This window comes from Pseudopodoces humilis, chromosome 4 (assembly GCF_049639895.1).
Source record: "Pseudopodoces humilis isolate 2021_Gansu_Grassland_sample_001 chromosome 4, ASM4963989v1, whole genome shotgun sequence".
NCBI lineage: Eukaryota > Metazoa > Chordata > Aves > Passeriformes > Paridae > Pseudopodoces > Pseudopodoces humilis.
In genome coordinates this window covers 69,471,716-69,494,006 of record NC_142203.1, presented here as the reverse complement: position 1 = coordinate 69,494,006, position 22,291 = coordinate 69,471,716, and the positions used below count along the sequence as shown (strand labels likewise).

The 22,291-nt window shown below is 49.6% G+C and overlaps 1 protein-coding gene across 3 annotated transcripts in view; it reads right to left on the bottom strand.

The window, feature by feature from the left end:
- FAM219A (family with sequence similarity 219 member A) overlaps positions 1 to 22,291 on the bottom strand; it is a 101,710-nt gene that overhangs the window by 38,952 nt on the left and 40,467 nt on the right. For all 3 annotated transcript variants that reach the window (XM_005530397.3, XM_005530398.3, XM_014259147.2), the window contains exon 2: positions 434 to 533. In XM_005530397.3, coding sequence (XP_005530454.1) covers positions 434 to 533 — 100 coding nt within the window. The remainder of the gene's footprint in view (positions 1 to 433; positions 534 to 22,291) is intronic.

Genomic DNA, 22,291 nt, shown 5'->3' with positions numbered 1-22,291 from the left:
TTTATGGATCTAAAAGTCCTGATCTCACAGTAATGCAGCTCTGTCTTTTCCTAGTAGTGTCTCAACTCTCTGATCCTTTTCCTTTTGTTGCAACTATTCTGTCTTCTCTTCTTTTACAGTCCCTCCATATTATCTTCATTCTTTATCTGGCCAAGCCTTGATCTCAGCTTAATAAAAAACCTGTAGGTTTAAAAGAACTATGCCTTGCTTTTAAGCATTGCTTTCTTTCTTTACCACATCCATGGATACAGGGACTTTACATGTTTGTAGGTCAATTCCCTGAATCACAGCAGCAGAATCACAATGATAAAACTGCTCTGTGAGCTGCTTTAGACTTTCTGGCATGCTCAGCCACATGCACAGAGATCTGCATATGATCCTGTCTTTCAGGCCTTGGATTCAGCCTTTTCAGTCTCCATCAGCAAAGACTCACCTAATTTCACTTGAAGCGGGGACGGCTTATAGTTCATGGCTACAGTCTCTCCCTCTCTTGTATCACAATCTCTGTCCGAAATAGCTGCAGCTGTTGGATCCTGTTAAGAAAGAACAGAAACAAAATAGAATGGTTTAGCTGATAGTTCTGCAGCTTCTTCTTTGAGCAGCTATTAGGTGACTCCACCCCCTTCACATTCAGAGGCAGCAGAGAACATGCTGGTGTTTTGAATGCTGGAACCCAGGGGCAAAACACACAACTGTGGAAGCACATTCACTATGTTTAAAGTACCTCTGAAAATGCCAAATTTCAACATCAGACTGATATGATTGATGATACTGGGAATATAATGTGGATGGTGGGTCACTAGTTCAAATTCAGTCTGGGCTGGCAGTAGTCCCAAATAATTTTCCTGTGATGATTCTTTGGGGTGTTGTATGAAACATATTTACAGTTTCAGATGAATTCCAAGTGGACCACTCAACCTCAAACTTAAAACTAAAAAGTTTGAGACCAGGTCTGTGTGAAAGTCCAGCTTGGAAGGAAAAAGACCTACAAGTGTAGGAGCACTCAATTTCCAGCCCCTCCTGGGACCTAATTCACGGCTGACAGGAAAGATCTGTCAGCACAGTACCTTTCACTGTCACTAAAACTTCCCCCCTGGGAAACCAATCTCCCCAAATACATTCTGCTCCTGCCTACTGGCAGACAACATGTATTGAACTCTGTGGTACAGCACATCAAAGAACTTGAGACAGAAACAAATTACCAACTAAGACAGTTCTACTACGGATGAAAATAACTGAAGTCCTTTCACAGCAACTGTAAACCTATTGGAACTCTTTCCACTTAGCACCATAGTGAAAATTAAAACTGGTTTTCAAACATGTTCTTATTCCCATCTAGAACATAGAAATTAAATTGAACATGCACATACATATATGTGTATATAAATTTGGGTATATAATAGGTAGAGCTGAACAGGCAAAGCAAGCATTCAGCAGTAGGTCCAATATATGAATAAACCATCACTTGTAAGAAATGGAACAAGGCATCATAAATTAAATACTAGAATACTATTCCAAACTGGTGAATTGATATTGTCTGTCTCTCAGTTTCTGGAGATTTTATTTTGTAAATAAATTTAATGTAAAATGCAACTCATCATTTGTCACTGACACCTGTATACAAAGCAGTCATAGAGTTTCAATGCAAGGTAACATCATTCTTCCGTCTCAGTAAGCAAAAAAAAAACTAAAAAAAAAAAAAACCTAAAAAAAACCTAAAAAAAATCACTTGTTGAGTCAGTCTTCTGCCTGCCTTCTCCCTGCCATGCACATTAGCTCTTTTTAATACACTGTGCTTAGGAGATGAAATGTGATTTTTGAATTAGGCTCTAGCTTGGTGGAAACCAGTTAAATAACATATGTAGGGTTATAACATTTTATGAAAATCCTGCTCCTTTGCACTACCTAGTAGACTTTGACAGTACTTAAAATGGATGGTGCTTACAAGCATTCAAGGACAATGCTGAACAAAAGGCAATTTCTTCTGCTTTTCTCTAATGCAGTAACTGCTGCACTTTTCCTCTAATGCAGAAGTTTAGTGACTAGTTAAAAAGTTGTAAACCAAAAAACCTGTCTCCAGGAGAACATCTAGGCATAAATTATAGATCGGTGGGAAGGGAAGGTGCGGGAAGGGAAGGTGCAGGAAGGTGCGGGAAGGTGCGGGAAGGTGCGGGAAGGTGCGGGAAGGGAAGGTGCGGGAAGGGAAGGTGCGGGAAGGGAAGGGAAGGTGCGGGAAGGGAAGGTGCGGGAAGGGAAGGTGCGGGAAGGGAAGGGAAGGTGCGGGAAGGGAAGGTGCGGGAAGGGAAGGTGCGGGAAGGGAAGGGAAGGTGCGGGAAGGTGCGGGAAGGTGCGGGAAGGTGCGGGAAGGTGCGGGAAGGGAAGGGAAGGGAAGGGAAGGGAAGGGAAGGGAAGGGAAGGGAAGGGAAGGGAAGGGAAGGGAAGGGAAGGGAAGGGAAGGGAAGGGAAGGGAAGGGAAGGGAAGGGAAGGGAAGGGAAGGGAAGGGAAGGGAAGGGAAGGGAAGGGAAGGGAAGGGAAGGGAAGGGAAGGGAAGGGAAGGGAAGGGAAGGTGTGGGAAGGTGCGGGAAGGGAAGGGAAGGGAAGGGAAGGGAAGGGAAGGGAAGGGAAGGGAAGGGAAGGGAAGGGAAGGGAAGGGAAGGGAAGGGAAGGGAAGGGAAGGGAAGGGAAGGGAAGGGAAGGGAAGGGAAGGGAAGGGAAGGGAAGGGAAGGGAAGGGAAGGTGCGGGAAGGGAAGGGAAGGGAAGGGAAGGGAAGGGAAGGTGCGGGAAGGGAAGGGAAGGGAAGGGAAGGTGCGGGAAGGGAAGGTGCGGGAAGGTGCGGGAAGGTGCGGGAAGGGAAGGTGCGGGAAGGTGCGGGAAGGTGCGGGAAGGTGCGGGAAGGGAAGGGAAGGGAAGGGAAGGGAAGGGAAGGGAAGGGAAGGGAAGGGAAGGGAAGGGAAGGGAAGGGAAGGGAAGGGAAGGGAAGGGAAGGGAAGGGAAGGGAAGGGAAGGGAAGGGAAGGGAAGGGAAGGGAAGGGAAGGGAAGGGAAGGGAAGGGAAGGGAAGGGAAGGGAAGGGAAGGGAAGGGAAGGGAAGGGAAGGGAAGGGAAGGGAAGGTGCGGGAAGGGAAGGTGCGGGAAGGTGCGGGAAGGGAAGGTGCGGGAAGGTGCGGGAAGGTGCGGGAAGGTGCGGGAAGGGAAGGGAAGGTGCGGGAAGGGAAGGGAAGGTGCGGGAAGGGAAGGGAAGGTGCGGGAAGGGAAGGGAAGGGAAGGTGCGGGAAGGTGCGGGAAGGTGCGGGAAGGGAAGGGAAGGGAAGGGAAGGGAAGGGAAGGGAAGGGAAGGGAAGGGAAGGGAAGGGAAGGGAAGGGAAGGGAAGGGAAGGGAAGGGAAGGGAAGGGAAGGGAAGGGAAGGGAAGGGAAGGGAAGGGAAGGGAAGGGAAGGGAAGGGAAGGGAAGGGAAGGGAAGGGAGGGGAAGGGAAGGGAAGGGAAGGGAAGGGAAGGGAAGGGAAGGGAAGGGAAGGGAAGGGAAGGGAAGGGAAGGGAAGGTGCGGGAAGGGAAGGTGCGGGAAGGGAAGGTGCGGGAAGGGAAGGTGCGGGAAGGGAAGGTGCGGGAAGGGAAGGGAAGGGAAGGGAAGGGAAGGGAAGGGAAGGTGCGGGAAGGGAAGGTGCGGGAAGGTGCGGGAAGGTGCGGGAAGGGAAGGTGCGGGAAGGGAAGGTGCGGGAAGGGAAGGTGCGGGAAGGGAAGGGAAGGGAAGGTGCGGGAAGGGAAGGTGCGGGAAGGGAAGGTGCGGGAAGGGAAGGGAAGGGAAGGGAAGGGAAGGGAAGGGAAGGGAAGGGAAGGGAAGGTGCGGGAAGGGAAGGTGCGGGAAGGGAAGGGAAGGGAAGGGAAGGGAAGGTGCGGGAAGGTGCGGGAAGGGAAGGTGCGGGAAGGGAAGGGAAGTGAAAGGGAAGGTGCGGGAAGGGAAGGGAAGGGAAGGGAAGGAAGGGAAGGGAAGGGAAGGGAAGGGAAGGGAAGGGAAGGGAAGGGAAGGGAAGGGAAGGGAAGGGAAGGGAAGGGAAGGGAAGGGAAGGGAAGGGAAGGTGCGGGAAGGGAAGGTGCGGGAAGGGAAGGGAAGGGAAGGGAAGGTGCGGGAAGGGAAGGGAAGGGAAGGGAAGGGAAGGGAAGGGAAGGGAAGGGAAGGGAAGGGAAGGGAAGGGAAGGTGCGGGAAGGGAAGGTGCGGGAAGGGAAGGTGCGGGAAGGGAAGGGAAGGGAAGGGAAGGGAAGGGAAGGGAAGGGAAGGGAAGGGAAGGGAAGGGAAGGGAAGGGAGGGAGGGGAAGGGAAGGGAAGGGAAGGGAAGGGAAGGGAAGGGAAGGGAAGGGAAGGGAAGGGAAGGGAAGGGAAGGGAAGGGAAGGGAAGGGAAGGGAAGGGAAGGGAAGGTGGGGGAAGGGAAGGGAAGGGAAGGGAAGGGAAGGTGCGGGAAGGGAAGGGAAGGTGCGGGAAGGTGCGGGAAGGTGCGGGAAGGTGCGGGAAGGTGCGGGAAGGAAGGGAAGGGAAGGGAAGGGAAGGGAAGGGAAGGGAAGGGAAGGGAAGGGAAGGGAAGGGAAGGGAAGGGAAGGGAAGGGAAGGGAAGGGAAGGGGCGGGAAGGGGCGGGAAGGGAAGGTGCGGGAAGGGAAGGTGCGGGAAGGGAAGGTGCGGGAAGGTGCGGGAAGGTGCGGGAAGGTGCGGGAAGGTGCGGGAAGGTGCGGGAAGGTGCGGGAAGGTGCGGGAAGGGAAGGGAAGGGAAGGGAAGGGAAGGGAAGGGAAGGGAAGGGAAGGGAAGGGAAGGGAAGGGAAGGGAAGGGAAGGGAAGGTGTGGGAAGGTGTGGGAAGGTGTGGGAAGGGAAGGGAAGGGAAGGGAAGGGAAGGGAAGGGAAGGGAAGGGAAGGGAAGGGAAGAGAAGGTGCGGGAAGGTGCCGGAAGGTGCGGGAAGGGAAGGTGCGGGAAGGTGCGGGAAGGGAAGGTGCGGGAAGGGAAGGTGCGGGAAGGGAAGGTGCGGGAAGGTGCGGGAAGGTGCGGGAAGGTGCGGGAAGGTGCGGGAAGGGAAGGGAAGGGAAGGGAAGGGAAGGTGCGGGAAGGGAAGGGAAGGGAAGGGAAGGGAAGGGAAGGGAAGGGAAGGGAAGGGAAGGGAAGGGAAGGGAAGGGAAGGGAAGGGAAGGGAAGGGAAGGGAAGGGAAGGGAAGGGAAGGGAAGGGAAGGGAAGGGAAGGGAAGGGAAGGTGCGGGAAGGGAAGGGAAGGGAAGGTGCGGGAAGGGAAGGTGCGGGAAGGTGCGGGAAGGGAAGGGAAGGGAAGGTGCGGGAAGGGAAGGGAAGGGAAGGGAAGGGAAGGGAAGGGAAGGGAAGGGAAGGGAAGGGAAGGGAAGGGAAGGGAAGGGAAGGGAAGGGAAGGGAAGGGAAGGGAAGGGAAGGGAAGGGAAGGTGCGGGAAGGGAAGGGAAGGGAAGGTGCGGGAAGGGAAGGGAAGGGAAGGGAAGGGAAGGGAAGGGAAGGGAAGGGAAGGGAAGGGAAGGGAAGGGAAGGGAAGGGAAGGGAAGGGAAGGGAAGGGAAGGGAAGGGAAGGGAAGGGAAGGGAAGGGAAGGGAAGGGAAGGGAAGGGAAGGGAAGGGAAGGGAAGGGAAGGGAAGGTGCGGGAAGGTGCGGGAAGGTGCGGGAAGGGAAGGGAAGGGAAGGGAAGGGAAGGGAAGGTGCGGGAAGGTGCGGGAAGGTGCGGGAAGGGAAGGGAAGGGAAGGTGCGGGAAGGGAAGGGAAGGTGCGGGAAGGGAAGGTGCGGGAAGGGAAGGGAAGGGAAGGGAAGGGAAGGGAAGGGAAGGGAAGGGAAGGTGCGGGAAGGTGCGGGAAGGTGCGGGAAGGGAAGGGAAGGGAAGGGAAGGGAAGGGAAGGGAAGGGAAGGGAAGGGAAGGGAAGGGAAGGGAAGGGAAGGGAAGGGAAGGGAAGGGAAGGGAAGGGAAGGGAAGGGAAGGGAAGGGAAGGGAAGGGAAGGGAAGGGAAGGGAAGGGAAGGGAAGGTGCGGGAAGGGAAGGGAAGGTGCGGGAAGGGAAGGTGCGGGAAGGGAAGGTGCGGGAAGGGAAGGTGCGGGAAGGGAAGGGAAGGGAAGGGAAGGGAAGGGAAGGTGCGGGAAGGGAAGGTGCGGGAAGGTGCGGGAAGGGAAGGGAAGGGAAGGTGCGGGAAGGGAAAGTGCGGGAAGGGAAGGTGCGGGAAGGGAAGGGAAGGGAAGGTGCGGGAAGGGAAGGTGCGGGAAGGTGCGGGAAGGGAAGGGAAGGGAAGGGAAGGGAAGGGAAGGGAAGGTGCGGGAAGGTGCGGGAAGGGAAGGGAAGGGAAGGTGCGGGAAGGGAAGGTGCGGGAAGGGAAGGGAAGGGAAGGGAAGGGAAGGGAAGGGAAGGGAAGGGAAGGGAAGGGAAGGGAAGGGAAGGGAAGGGAAGGGAAGGGAAGGGAAGGGAAGGGAAGGGAAGGGAAGGGAAGGGAAGGGAAGGGAAGGGAAGGGAAGGGAAGGGAAGGTGCGGGAAGGGAAGGTGCGGGAAGGGAAGGTGCGGGAAGGGAAGGTGCGGGAAGGGAAGGGAAGGGAAGGGAAGGTGCGGGAAGGGAAGGGAAGGGAAGGGAAGGGAAGGGAAGGGAAGGGAAGGTGCGGGAAGGGAAGGTGCGGGAAGGGAAGGGAAGGGAAGGGAAGGGAAGGGAAGGGAAGGGAAGGGAAGGGAAGGGAAGGGAAGGGAAGGGAAGGGAAGGGAAGGGAAGGGAAGGGAAGGGAAGGGAAGGGAAGGGAAGGGAAGGGAAGGTGCGGGAAGGGAAGGGAAGGGAAGGGAAGGGAAGGGAAGGTGCGGGAAGGTGCGGGAAGGGAAGGGAAGGTGCGGGAAGGTGCGGGAAGGTGCGGGAAGGGAAGGGAAGGGAAGGGAAGGGAAGGGAAGGGAAGGGAAGGGAAGGGAAGGGAAGGGAAGGGAAGGGAAGGGAAGGGAAGGGAAGGGAAGGTGCGGGAAGGGAAGGTGCGGGAAGGGAAGGTGCGGGAAGGTGCGGGAAGGTGCGGGAAGGTGCGGGAAGGTGCGGGAAGGTGCGGGAAGGGAAGGCGCGGGAAGGGAAGGGAAGGGAAGGGAAGGGAAGGCGCGGGAAGGGAAGGGAAGGGAAGGGAAGGGAAGGGAAGGGAAGGGAAGGGAAGGGAAGGGAAGGGAAGGGAAGGTGTGGGAAGGTGCGGGAAGGGAAGGGAAGGGAAGGGAAGGGAAGGGAAGGGAAGGGAAGGGAAGGGAAGGGAAGGGAAGGTGCGGGAAGGTGCGGGAAGGTGCGGGAAGGGAAGGTGCGGGAAGGTGCGGGAAGGGAAGGTGCGGGAAGGGAAGGTGCGGGAAGGGAAGGTGCGGGAAGGTGCGGGAAGGTGCGGGAAGGTGCGGGAAGGTGCGGGAAGGTGCGGGAAGGGAAGGGAAGGGAAGGTGCGGGAAGGGAAGGGAAGGTGCGGGAAGGGAAGGGAAGGGAAGGGAAGGGAAGGGAAGGGAAGGAAGGGAAGGGAAAGGGAGGGGAGGGAAGGGAAGGGAAGGGAAGGGAAGGGAAGGGAAGGGAAGGGAAGGGAAGGGAAGGGAAGGGAAGGGAAGGGAAGGGAAGGGAAGGGAAGGGAAGGGAAGGGAAGGGAAGGGAAGGGAAGGGAAGGGAAGGTGCGGGAAGGGAAGGGAAGGGAAGGTGCGGGAAGGGAAGGGAAGGGAAGGGAAGGGAAGGGAAGGGAAGGGAAGGGAAGGGAAGGGAAGGGAAGGGAAGGGAAGGGAAGGGAAGGTGCGGGAAGGGAAGGGAAGGGAAGGTGCGGGAAGGGAAGGGAAGGGAAGGGAAGGGAAGGGAAGGGAAGGGAAGGGAAGGGAAGGGAAGGGAAGGGAAGGGAAGGTGCGGGAAGGGAAGGGAAGGGAAGGGAAGGGAAGGGAAGGGAAGGGAAGGGAAGGGAAGGGAAGGGAAGGGAAGGGAAGGGAAGGTGCGGGGAGGTGCGGGAAGGGAAGGGAGGGGAGGGGAAGGGAAGGGAAGGGAGGGGAAGGGAAGGGAAGGGAAGGGAAGGGAAGGGAAGGGAAGGGAAGGGAAGGGAAGGGAAGGGAAGGGAAGGGAAGGGAAGGGAAGGGAAGGGAAGGGAAGGTGCGGGAAGGGAAGGGAAGGTGCGGGAAGGGAAGGGAAGGTGCGGGAAGGGAAGGTGCGGGAAGGGAAGGTGCGGGAAGGGAAGGTGCGGGAAGGGAAGGGAAGGGAAGGGAAGGGAAGGGAAGGGAAGGGAAGGGAAGGGAAGGGAAGGGAAGGAAGGGAAGGGAAGGGAAGGGGAGGGAAGGGGAAGGGAAGGGAAGGGAAGGGAAGGGAAGGGAAGGGAAGGAGAGAGAAGGGAAGGGAAGGGAAGGGAGGGGAAGGGAGGGGAAGGGAGGGGAGGGGGAGGGAGGGGAAGGGAAGGGAAGGGAAGGGAAGGGAGGGGAAGGGAAGGTGCGGGAAGGGAAGGTGCGGGAAGGGAAGGGAAGGGAAGGGAAGGGAAGGGAAGGGAAGGGAAGGGAAGGGAAGGGAAGGGAAGGGAAGGGAAGGGAAGGGAAGGGAAGGGAAGGGAAGGGAAGGGAAGGGAAGGGAAGGGAAGGGAAGGGAAGGGAAGGGAAGGGAAGGGAAGGGAAGGGAAGGTGGGGGAAGGGAAGGTGCGGGAAGGGAAGGTGCGGGAAGGGAAGGTGCGGGAAGGGAAGGTGCGGGAAGGGAAGGTGCGGGAAGGTGCGGGAAGGTGCGGGAAGGTGCGGGAAGGTGCGGGAAGGGAAGGGAAGGGAAGGGAAGGGAAGGGAAGGGAAGGGAAGGGAAGGGAAGGGAAGGGATGGAAGGGAAGGGAAGGGAAGGGAAGGGAAGGGAAGGGAAGGGAAGGGAAGGAAGGGAAGGTGCGGGAAGGTGCGGGAAGGGAAGGTGCGGGAAGGGAAGGTGCGGGAAGGGAAGGTGCAGGGAAGGTGCGGGAAGGTGCGGGAAGGTGCGGGAAGGTGCGGGAAGGTGCGGGAAGGGAAGGGAAGGGAAGGGAAGGGAAGGGAAGGGAAGGGAAGGGAAGGGAAGGGAAGGGAAGGGAAGGGAAGGGAAGGGAAGGGAAGGGAAGGGAAGGGAAGGGAAGGGGAAGGGAAGGGAAGGGAAGGGAAGGGAAGGGAAGGGAAGGGAAGGGAAGGGAAGGGAAGGGAAGGGAAGGGAAGGGAAGGGAAGGGAAGGGAAGGGAAGGGAAGGGAAGGGAAGGGAAGGGAAGGGAAGGGAGAGATCAGCAGTCCTGGCTCCATCATTGATGCAGCTGATGGGGTGTGCAGGGTGCTGGGGTACACACACAGGGTCCTGGGCTTTGTGGGGGTACCTTTTTATAGATGAGTTTCCCTGCACTGGAGGTAAATTTCTCCCTTTCTGTGTAATTTAGTTACTGTGGAACTGGGTTGGAGGCTTCGGGGTATTTGGTTGTCTCCGCATCCTCCTACAGCCCATGCCTGATTCTTGACCTCATTCCTACACTTGTGCTGTGTTGTGTTGTACTTATCTCCAGGAGCCAGGACAAGGATGTGTGTTCCAGAACGTGCTGGTCTACTTCCATGTGGCCCCTTCCCCAGCCACATTCTGTTCACTCTCCCAGCGTGCTTTTACTAACAATCCTTGGCTGTTACAGCCAACAATCCTTGGTTGGCTCCACAGCCACATGGCTGTCAGTGTGTGAGACATACACATAAGCTCCCTTATCTTCAGGCTTCTACATATGGGAATAGCTAGATAACACAAAAGATATATCTGTAATTTGGACATGCTAGGATCTCTCCAAGAGAGATGTCTAAATGGTGCTAAGTGGCACCATTTGAGTCTAGGCCTCCTGGATGAGAACCTTTACTCTGCCAATGTGGGAAAAAAGCAGGATACAGCCATTTATAGGAAACATGACTCCAAGACCTGCATGCTTCCTAGTTCTATTGAACACAATAATCAAGTCCTTGGAGCCCCAAAATGCTGGCTGGAGAAGGGCACAGGAGTAGACATGTTACAGGAACTGACATAGTATGATGGCCACATACTGTCTCCTGTGCTGGTGCAGTCCAGCAGAGAGCCCACTGAGCTCAAAGCCAGAAGCCCACAGGGCAGAGAAGGGGTCTGGCCAGATCTGGACTAGCCCAGGCTCACATTGTTAAAATCATGCTAAAACTCTAAATCCAAATCAGCCCTTATGTTTTGTGGCAAACTGCTGTGCTGACAGTAGCTTTTCCTTTGTAGGTAACCCTACCATGAAATAAGACAACCATTTGCATCAGCAGAGGGAGGGGAGAAATGTTCTGAGGTACCTTTGAATATTTGAACACTGAGCCTAGATGAGTGGATGCAGCTGGAGAAATCTCAGAAATGGGCTCTAGACCAAACACACAGAAAAGGCTTCCTAGAACTCCAGAGAAAATTAAGAGGATTTTCAAAGAATGATTATTTCCATTCTATCTAAGACACTCATCTTAAAAGGACACAAATCTTTCCTCAGAGATGTGTTTCCCTCTCCCCACTGTCTAGAGAGGAGGCTTGGCAGCTGGTAGAGCTTGTGACACGAGGTGAGAATGATGCAGGACATGATAGCAGAGTCAGCCCTAGGAGTTCTTCCCAAGGGTTTGGCATGACGCTTTTCAGCCCCAGCAGCACATTACAGCTGCACAAGTGATCCACAGCTTGTACAGAGGGATCACAAACGCCATCACTCTGGGTGCATGCTTGAGCCAGGTCCACTCCCCCCAGAGAATAAAATGGATTTGAGAGGAAACGGTGCTGGGCCAGGAACAGTGTTCCCAGTGCCAGTAGGTATCTATCCCTGGCTCAGGAGTGGCAAGACACCATCTTATTTCCCATCCATCACTTCACAGACATTCTGCAGCAACTCACAGAACTCCATAGTAACAATGCCCACTGTGAGAACAGCAGTATTCCCACGCCAGCTCAGCTGGAGCTGTCTCTGCATGAACACGCTCTGCTTCTGTGCATACTGAATGGATGCAGTTCTCTCTCTACAGCTCAACTGCCCAGAGAAATGTTTATTTGACTGATTAGCCTTTTCCTTGTGAATGCCTAAGAGCACACTGAGATTCAACACAGGCTTTTGCTATACGAATTTACTTGGCAATTTTTTCTTTTTCATAAGCCTCCCTAAACCAATACACTCAGCTCTGCCCCCAACATCAAAATCTCAGTTACGTGGTGTGACTAGTCCCAGGACAGATGATGTTATTTCTTTTTGCTCACAGGGAACAACACAATGCTCTCAAACAAAAGGCAAGTGCTGAGAAGTACCTGCAGGGGTTGCAGATGGCTAAAGGTATTTAATATATTTAAAGGATTTTTTTTTTTTTTGTTCCTGAGGCTTCTGTATGTCTTCATTCCTAAGGAAAATATACATTTAATCAGGGCACTGCATGAACATTTGGCTGAGGCCAGAGTTTAATCAAAGTTTTCTCCCCATATGCTTACAGCTTAATTGGGCATGCACAATCACAGCATTTGAACGGTGGGGAGTTTTCTTACTAGATTGTTTGCTTCTATAGGCTCGACACAAAGGATCCTGAAAACTGTCCTCCTGCTAGGAGCAGCCATGTCCCACAGCGTGTGTACCATGTGCCATTTCTGAACATCAGAAATTAGTTCCAACGAACCTTTGTGGAGCAAGAGTGCTATGAATCATCTGTATGCAGGAGCACAGAGAGAAGGTGAAAACACTTTACACTGAAATCTGGGGTTTAAGGAAGATGGCATGCTCAGCAGGCTTTTTATTTTTTCTTTTTTAAATCACTTTCCATCTTGCAGTACTTAAGAAAGCATCAGCTCAATAACCTTTTACTCTTATTATCTACCCCTCCCAGTAACCCACAGTGACTATGGAGGAGGGGGGAATAGACCCAAATGATGGAGCAGGATGCTTGGTACATACAAACCCACCCTGGTGGCACCTGGGAAAACACAACTTCCTCTACCTTCCTTCACAGTCAACACTACTGACCCCTTGCAAGCTTAACTAGGCCCCACTTTGTACCTTGGAAATCCTCAGGGACCCCAGTGCATGTGGAAGGGAATGGGCACACACAATTTCTTTGATCTTCAGCTGCACCTTGAAAATATACATGCAACTTGAGAAGTCTCTATCTGCCCCTCCTTCCCATCCTCAAAGTCAGTCATATTTACAGCTCTTATGAAATGTTCTCCACTTTGCTGTCTGTGGGAATTTCTATGATCACCAATGCAGCTCTGCTGCTTTTTTTGGATAAAAGCAGAGAGGCACAATTTTCCTTATCCTCTAATCTCAAGGAAAGAGCCAGTATACAGGGCCTGACCTGACCATCACTTCTCTCCATAGTTCACAGGCTTCTATCTGACCACCATCAGTTGTATCAGTATGAGCCAACTGATCAAGAGTATCATCCAGCTAACTTGTCTCTCTGCAGTACCCATCAATGATGTACTTGCTGTCTTCTGCCCTCCTTAAAAGACAACAGACGTCTCAGTACCAACACATGTGTGACAGCTTACAGCAAGCGGCTGCAGCTCAGCAGACGTCTGCTTTCTGGAGCTGCCCATGTGGATTGCATACTGCACACAAATGCTAATAGGAAAGGTCAAGTCTAAATGTTTGGTTTCTTTCCTACATCAAACATTCAGTCTGGAAAAATGGATAGATGTTCTGTGCGTGGGGGACTGACTTAGTGAGCCCAGAAACAAGTGAGAAACCACACACCCTGAATACAGGGAGTACATTTGGGTCAACAAGAAATTTCTGATTCCCATGCTGTCATTCAGACTCTTGGGCTAGAACACAGTGATGCTAATAAATATTTATACCTTCAGTCTCTGCCCTGGGGAACAGCAAGTCCTGTGCTGTTGGCAGATTCCCTCTGCCCCAAGCTGTACCATGCCAGGTATTCCTGAGAAATCTGGCTATAGAAAGCTTCTGGGAGGGGACTCTGATGCACAGGTGGGTATGTAAAATCTCAGACTGTTTTGGACAGCAGACCTCTGTAGCCTCTACATATCACTACAATATAGACATAAAGTATCTACAAACATGAAGTGCCCAGAAAACACACCAGTAACAAAACCATTGGGAACAAAGATGAGCATAGTTTGATGTCTATGTAAGAAACAACATAACGGAAAGGCTGAAATTTACAAGGGATCAGATTTACAAGGGATGAATCCAAACCCAATGTATAGATGAACAATGGTCAATAATAACGGCATGTTTGTCAAGAGAAAGTGTCACAGGACAGTGTACAGCAGGAATGGAACCAGAAAGCCTCACAAAAGACTCTCTGATGATTTCTTCTTCAGACTTCAGCTTAAGGAGTTTTGAAGCCCATTTTTTCAAGGAAGATGTAATTCCCTCATCAGTCCTATGGATAAAAGCTAGAAGCTACAACCACCCCAGAACACTAGAAGAATGGGGTTTCTCAGCGAAGAAAGGAGAAGACTAAGGAAGGATATTATAGCTGTGTTCAGTTACAGAAAGGGCTGCCAGAGAGAAAAAGAGGAGTACATTTTCTCATGTTTCTGATCATGAGAAAAATAAATTATTATCTTAAATTGCAGCAGGATGACAAGGAAGTATCATAGAAAACTGCAGAGGTAAAGCTAAGGAGATGTACATTTGCCCAATGAAGCTGTGGCATTGTTATTGCAAACCCAGGTTAGAAACTGATGTCACACACAAAGTCAACAGAGCTGACCTGGATTTCAGGCAGCCTGATCCAAATTTGGTGCAAACTGTGAAGATCCCTGGGCTTTCCAGGTCCCTTTCCCCCATCTGTCTTAACAGAGAAGAACTTGCTTCTAGGCCAGACTTATTTAGTCAGAACACCAGTCTATCCTGGAAGAGACATTTTCCAAATTCCCCTACTCACTGCCAAGGACCACAGCTGACCTCTACCTTCTCTCAGGGAGAGACGAAGAAAACAATCTTTTTCCTAAGTTTCACATGTTGAAGGAACTCCAAAATCACATGAGGTCCAGAGCAGAAGGCTCCTGGGAAGACATGATTGTCACTTTTCATCAACATGTGCACTCCACCAGATCTATAGCAGTAACTGTTCTTCTCAGCATCCCTACCCTCCCTGTACCAAAGTCAAAATAAATGACATTTTGATGACACAGTGACTTATGTACTGAAAAACATTCTGATAGCTACTGACTCAGTTTCAACAAAGCAATAAACAACTGTTTATTGACTTTCTACTAGCTCTACCAATGCATCACTTACAACATTGCTGTTTTTCTTTTCTAAGCAACTACTGAACAGATCTTGCTTAACAAATTAGGCCTGGAATATCCACTACAAGATCCAGATTTTGAACCTGATTAGTTTATAATCGTAAGACAAACTGGTGTTTGAAACCATTTTATTTCAGCTACTGAGAAGCCAACAGTATTAATATTGCTGCAAGATTAAAACCTTTAGTCTTATTAATTAAACTGAACCAGAATGTAACTAAAATGACTTTTTGCTGTGTACACCTGCAGCTGGGGTAGCTCAACTCACTGACAGGTAACCAGGAGTTCAGACCATTGCTTTACTTCAAATGGGGGCAGAAGAGAAGTGCCAGTCTCCCTGTGAGTGCTGCAGTGGCTGTGCTGAAACGCTCCCTTGAAACCCTGGCCACACTGGGCCTGCCCGACTGCCACATCCAGGCTGAACAAAATGCAGCAAACAGAAAAGCATAAGCTGTGGAAAGGAAACAAGACATTTCAGTGGTCTGTTTTACTAGGCAAAAATGACATTTGCAGCACAGGGAAGAAATTTATTTTTTTTTTACATGTTGATGTATGACTAATCCTGGGAGTCTACAGTAGCAGAGGAAGCACCAATGCAGTAATTAGACCAAATTCTTTGGGAAAGCATTTGAGGGACAAAGAAGAAAAACTGGAGTAATTACATGATTTCTGTTAGATTTCCTTTTGAGAAGCCAGCAGCACAAGCAGCCCTTGGTCCTTTCCTTTCAATTATAATAGAGTATATTTAACACCGTATTTCCCTCCAGGCTCTTTCACACATATAAGCCATCTCTAATATCACATGCATTTATAAGTTTGGTATCTCGTGCTAGCTTTACATGACTTAAATTGGATCATTAACATTGCAAATTAGAGATATGCCACACTACACTCCCCATTGCCTACAGCACTTGCCAAGTGGCTGGCATGCAATAGCTATTTAAAATCAGCTATTAACTGAGATATGTTTTCAGGATGATTCAATATACAAGTAAGTCCTTCCTGGTAACGGATACGTGAAGATATTACACCTTTCCTTTTGTGCCTCTGATTATAAGCCACAGCTCTGAGGTGCAACATGAGTATTCAAGGCACAAAAGAATCACAGATTCCTTGGTAGCTATTGTAAGAGTCAGTTTAGCAATTGGCATCTGGCCAAACCAGGATCATAAAAAACCCCATTCAACTTTACAACTGCTCTTTAAACCTCAACTCTTGCAGGGAGGATACCCCTTAAAATGATTAAAAAATTGAGCAACGTGTCAGAGCCAAGGTCACAGTGTGTTTGGAGAACAGAGGCAGAAACAGGAGCCCAGGCCCTTGGCAGTAGTTTGCAGCTGAATCTTATGGAAAACTACATGCCCCAGTGCAGTCTGCAAGGGACCATGGCAGGTTCTTGTGACTCAATTTGTGCCCACTGGTTATTGTTGAGAGCTTATTACAGGTCTGTGTCCCATCTTTACTTCTTCAAGTCTTTAATAGAGTGTCATCAAGACGCTGTTAAACAGCCTGTTTTCAAAAAGAGAGCTATTTTCCACCTCAAATGAAGATTTTCACAGACTCTCCTGAGTGGTGGAGGGGAACTGTGCTTCTTTCCCATGGACAGCTCTAACATCTAGAGAAACTGGCTGAGGAAGTGCAAGACAAGTGGAGCCATCACTACTGAAATGCCATGACTGTCAGCACATACAGAGCGGTTTATGGATCCCCTCCATGCGCAGGTAGGCTGCCCCAGCTGTATATGAAAGACAAAATCAAAGTCTGACTGAATGAAACACTAGAAATTTTGGTTGGTTCTAGCAGATACTGCAGAAGTGACATATTCTGACAAAAAAAAAAAAGACCTGGTGCAATACAAATGACAGTAGGAGAGCCCTGTTGCAATGATGTTAGTTCCCACCAATGTTCTGGAGACCAGATAATTGCTTCCACAGGCCATTGATTGGATCCAGCAAGGATGATGTTACCAAGCTTTTACAGTCTCTGGCTGTAAGAACAATAGCCAAAAAAGCAGGGATAGCTCCACATACCTCTCAAGACACCAAGGGCTCTAATCAGTGTTTCAATGTCACAGCTATTAGAAGCATAAATATGGGGTCACTTGTTCTTTTCTAGATGGTTTGGGTTTTGGTTTTGTAAGGCAGCTGATTTTTACATGTTCAACTTCTGCACAAGTGCCATGAATGAGGTCTTACTTTTTGATTCAGGAATACCCCTGGCACCTTTAATCCAATCCCTCAGATCCTCTTCTGAGCTGTTTGATTGCTTCTTCTGTTCACTCCTTCTCAAATAATTTTTCATCCTACCTCTCTCCTGCACCTAGTACATCTCCCTTCTTCCAGACAGCAAGGGTGTTTGGTTCTGCAGGCTCTCTGACAGTGGTTTCAAGCCAGGAAAGGAGATGTGCTGTAAGCAGGATACACACGAAGCCCTGAAGAAGCACTGTGGGGCCCCACCACTCTGGAATGGAGGCTCTCCAGGGAAGCAATCGTGGCACCAAGCCTGCAAGAGTTCAAGAAGCATGTGGACAGTGTGCTCAGGCAGATGGTGTAACTTCTGGGGTTGTCTTGAGCAAATCCAGGAGTTGGACTCTATGATCCTTGTGGGTCCCTACCAACTCAGAATGTTCTATGATTCAAGAGATTTATCAGGAACTATAATGGATGCCCACTGGTATTCAAAGCTCTTTAACAAATATAAAAATCACACACTCTTCCAACACAACCCCAAAAATGTGCAGCTGTCCAGAGCTCATGCACCAAGCACATCTGCCACGCTGAAAACAGGTGGATCTCAGTAGTGGACATCAGCTTAGCCTGGACAGAGCAGAGACTCTGACACAGCTCATGCTGTTGCTGGGCTCAGAGCTTTCCCAGGAGGAAAGACTGATAATCCACTTGTCCATACTGCAAAGGGGGATCTCAGCAATAAAAAATTGCCAGTTTCTCTGCACTAGTAGAGCAAACAAAGACACCAAGCCCAGAGTTCAGCAGCCTTTTTCTCTTTAGCACCATGCTTTCAACTTACCCGAGAGACAGAGCTCAACCATCAGATTTCCATATTTATAAGGAGAGAGTTTCTGTTTAGCCAAGCTTGTGACGGAAATAACCCTGCAAACAGCAGCAGGAGCAGCAGCACAGCAAACACATCGGAGGGGCAGGGATATGAAAGCCAGGGGAGATCTGAAGGCACTCCCTACCTTGGCATGGCTTTCCAGCCTTGCCTGAGAAATTCTGAGGGCGCAAATCATTTCAGCTTCTAAAATAAGAGCTTGCCTCGCCCCCGCCCCACACTTCTGTATCTCTGTGACTAATTAGGATCCGGAGGGATACAGATTCTCTTCTGATAAAGCAATGTTTGGCTCTCTTCTCCCCTGACACATTTGTATTAGAAATATCCTCATTATGTGACTAATCAGGGAAACTGAGACAAAGGCACAGAAGCTGACTTAAAGGAAAATCACTGATTTTTATAAAAGCAGCTTATAAATTATTCTGTCTCCAAAGGGCAGGGACATTTCCTCACCTCCCAGTGCTGAAAAAAAAATGCAAAATTGAGGTTCCTGAAGAAAAATCCATTTTTATTACCAGAAGTGGTGGCTTTTATCATTCCCACTATTTACTGAGCTTGCTCCCAATTCCCTTGGTTACTGAAGGGTTGCAGCTAGTGCACTGCAAAGGTCCTGGAGAGCCTGCCAGCCCTGTGCTGCACACAGGGGCTGGGATCAGCAAGGTGTATGACAGCTGCAGTGCTACTGGACGGCAAGTGACAAGGCTGGTTAGCAGTTTACCACACTGAGTTGAAAAGTCAGCAGCACATGAAAAATCAGCCACATCTCTGGCCATCCCTTGAGATGGTCTGAAGATATTTGAGTTACGCCTTTCATGTAGCACAGCGGGCTGAGTGAGTGCATTGGGGTAATCTGTGCTTGGCAGAAGGTCTCTGAAGTAAAGGCAAGCAGACACCATTTGGCAGTAGCAGAAAAGCTTTCTAAAGGAATTTGTTTCCCTTCCATGCTCCCTGGAATGGGGCTAGTGTCCATCCACCTCCAGCTTGTCTCCTTCACCTCTCATTGACAGCATCAGAAAGAGGTATCAGGCCAGACAGCTTCTGCCTTGCTTCTTTCAAGGCAGCCTCTTTATCAGCTGAAACCAAGCCATCTGTCCCCAGCACCCTTAGAGGAACTGCAGCAGATTGTGGAGCATGGCAGGATGCACTGCATGATGCGGAAACAGGAGGCAGAGGGACCTCATTGCATGCACAAAAATCCAAACCAGATTCCTGTTTGAGCTGGGAATGGAGATGAAAAGGGGAATGCACCATCAGTGCTCCCTGGGACAGGCTCAGGCACATGCACAGACTATTGCTCTTTATTCAGCTCCCTCTGGGCTGCTGCTCCTTCTGCTGGTGATACACAGACCAACCCCAAGGCCCTGTGCTGGCCCTCCCAAAGGTTTTGCTGGAAGGCAGACTGCTGTGAGTCATGGCAAGGGTTTCTGGGCTTTGCTTTATAAGTGTGACAACCAAAATATTTGGATTTTGAGACTTATTTTTTAGTTGCCAAATGTCTACTCTTTGGGGTGAAATTTTGCACTTTGGACATTTTCTTAACCTAATTTTAAATATGTTCCATATTTGTATATAATTCTAAAAACACCCCAACTTTTTCTTTTTCTTTTGTTCAGGTGGGGTGCTGGGAACACATTTGCCCACCTGAACCCTCCCCTCTAAGTGATATCGCTCTCTGCAGGTGCAGCCCGAGGCTAAGGCTGATGAGGGCAGGGGAGCTGGCAGAAGGTGAGCAGGGAGGAAAAGCAGGATCTGGCAGTAGGACTAGAGCTGGCTGGAGAAGGTGATGGAAGAAAGAGACTGGATGTATCCATCCAGTCAGCCAGATAGCCAGGAGGGGAAAGAAGAACAGTTGAATTATGTTCCTAGAAGAAAAGATCCAATAAGAAAAGGGACAGTGAAAGGCATCCATGGTTAAAAGCACTGGAGGACAGAGCTGTCAGACATCAGTGATATGATGTACCCTCCCAGGCAGTACTCTGCCAAGGCTCACAGACATGAAGGACAACATTTGACCATTGCTGTTACTTCTCTAGGTGATCCCAGACTACCTTTGAGTGAACCTCCAGAAGCATTCCGGCAATGAATGGATTTAGGAACCTGACTGTCTCTGTGATCTGAATACAGATTAAGGCTGGTGGCATGTAGTATCATGGTCAGACAGAACCCAGACACATGCTGATGATGCTGTGACTGGCCACATTGGGGTTTTCTCATAGTACATTTTTCTGTTTTAAAACTGCAGGGAACTGGCATTAAAAGAAAATAGGAGGGATGGTTTTCTAAGCTCTCAAATACAGCTACTACAGCCTAGTTTGAGCCCCTGTAGCCTACGTGCTACAATACAGCCTGTAATGACATACCCATGTAAACAGTTTCCCTTGGTAGTTCAGCATGGACCCATGCTGGAGATGAATCAGGGTTACAAACGAAAGAACAGAAGCCCAAGTCTGTGGTTCCTAGGAGAAGCTGCAAGTCATGTAGGAAAAAGGGGAGCACAGAGACAGATGATTTTGTGATTATACAATGTGGAGCTGTCCTAGACAACTGGGACCCGTATGTTCTTACAAGAAATGTACCAACTCTCTAAAACCAGATTTCCCACAAAGGGTCAGTAATAAGCTCTCCCTACTTTGCTGGAACACTGGATCAGAACCCTGCAGTGTGATACAAGTGCTTACAAATGCTACCAAAATTGAGTGGGAGTTGCACGTTGTGCAGGTGAAAATGGGGGGAAGGACTCAGGCAGTAAGTATCCTACACTGAAAACCCCAAATGAATTTCTGGCCTTAGTTGGTTTGTCACAAGCCCTTATCTGTGCAGTCACAAGATCATGAGAGAGGGAAGGTATTTTGAAAAGACATGGGGCATCTGGTAATTTCTGGCACCTCTAATGCGATCCCTCACCTAGCAGCAGGAATGTAGAGATGAGCAAGGACTTTGTGAAGTGCACAGACACTATCTGTCATGCTAAATGCCACAGAACAGTCCACAAAATGTCTTTCTAGGCCATCAGGGAAGTTTTGTTCTTCTGCCTTTTTTTCATCTTATGTGTGCATGCCTTTGACATGTCTTTCTGTACCTGAACTGTTTTTCCAGAATTACCTTGTGAACGTCTTCATGGTCTTTGCTCAATTAATTTTCTCACATCTAAACTAGTGCAATTCAGGGAAAGAGCCAGTGCTTCAATTATGTCACTCATCCCTGACCAATGTAAAGAGTCATCTCTCTACCAATCTGTCCTTCCCTCTGTCTTGAAAGCCTATTTGCAAGCTTCCCTGCCAGAATCACCCTGCTGCCTGTGCAGCCATACTCCACTAAAAACTAGGCGAGTGGAAGATGTCAGTGAAGTAAGAGCTATTGAAGTAAGGAGCTATGATCAGAAATGAGAGCAACAGCCCTAACCCTTACCTTGATTTTACCAAAGCCTTGTCCTCACCCTAAACAAGGGTGCATGCCCTAGGATGACCTGGCACTTGGAGAAGTTGCCTTTCCAGACCTAGTATTTAGAGGCCTGCCAGAGGTGATGAAAAAAGCATTCCTTCTCACAGTTTATTTCTACCTCGTTATAGATCCCTGCATCCAGTAACCTGAGTCTTGAACCAGTGGATACACAAGCTGTAGGGATGGATTTATAATTCAGCCTCTTCCTCCTCACCTCACTGACTCAGCTTTGGGATCATTCAGACTCACTAAGTCCTTAATACCTTGTATTTTGGAGCAGGAGTTCAAATATGTACTAACCCTTTACCTTATTTTTTCCCACCTATTTGATTGCTTTCTTCCTCACAGCATGCCTCCAATGTGCTGTTTCAAGAAGAAACAATCTCAGTATGTTCACCATTTCTTTCTTTCTTGTTAGAGATGCTCAAACTCTTCCTGATTCCAAAATAATATTTTTAGGATGGCTGAGCAGAAACACACACCATGCTCCAGACAACATACTACTGATCTAGGATGGCTTCACAGTTTTTTGCCTGAATTTTAATCTCCCTGAACTTTTGTTTGCCTTTATGTTGCTATCACTACATTGCACAGCTAGCTTCATTCCTGTTCCCTGCAGTGATGCTAAGTTTTGTTTCCCCCGTGTCTCAGCTTTTTGACCTTCTTTTTAATCTTCCATACTATTTTTGCAGAAGTCTGAATAATTTCCCCCTATTTTGTATATGGGAAAATTGAGATCCAGAGAAGTGAATCTGCTAAACACAAGAGCAGGAGAATTGGGTCCTTCTCCAGAGTTCTGTCCCCTGCATATAGGCAGTTCTACTGAACACATTAGAGAGCATGCACCAGAAAGCAGTGAGGACCAAGGTTGCACTCCAAAATGCACTGCAGGGGGAAAAAAAAAAGTGGTCAGGAGCTGCAGTTCCAGCACTACGGTCCTGAAATATGGTCCCTTCCTGCAAGCATTTTAAATGAAGAAGAAAGTTACATAAATCACCACTCTCATATTCCGGACCATTCATCAGATACTTTAAATATTGGTGCCAGTATACAGGTTTGCATCCTCATCCTATTATCCTCCTTTTTCAGCAAATTGTTTTTCCAGAATTAGCTTGTGAATGTCTTCATGCTCTTCACTCACTAATTCTTTCAGGAACTTACCCTCTCCTATTATCATCCAAACCATTCTAACTCAAAGAGAGAGACAATGTTTCAATTATGTCACACATCCCTGACCAATTTGACAAGTCACCTCTCTACCAATCTGTCACTTATGACAATTTCTTCTCCTGATGATGAGTCTCACTCACATAAGGAGCTTGGAACTAAAAAGGGGAAGAGCAACAAGTGATTTTAAAAAGCAAATTAATAATGTGTATCTTTTCTCTGAAGGTACCCTCTCAGTTTTAAGTTTGGAGCTGCACACAGCATGTATAGAAAATCAGAGACTAGAGAAAGAAACAATGAAACATAAAAACGGGAACTTGTGGGGTTTCAATATGGTTTCTAAGCTGCCAATAGAATTAACACAAGTGGAAGCATTAGGAAGACCTT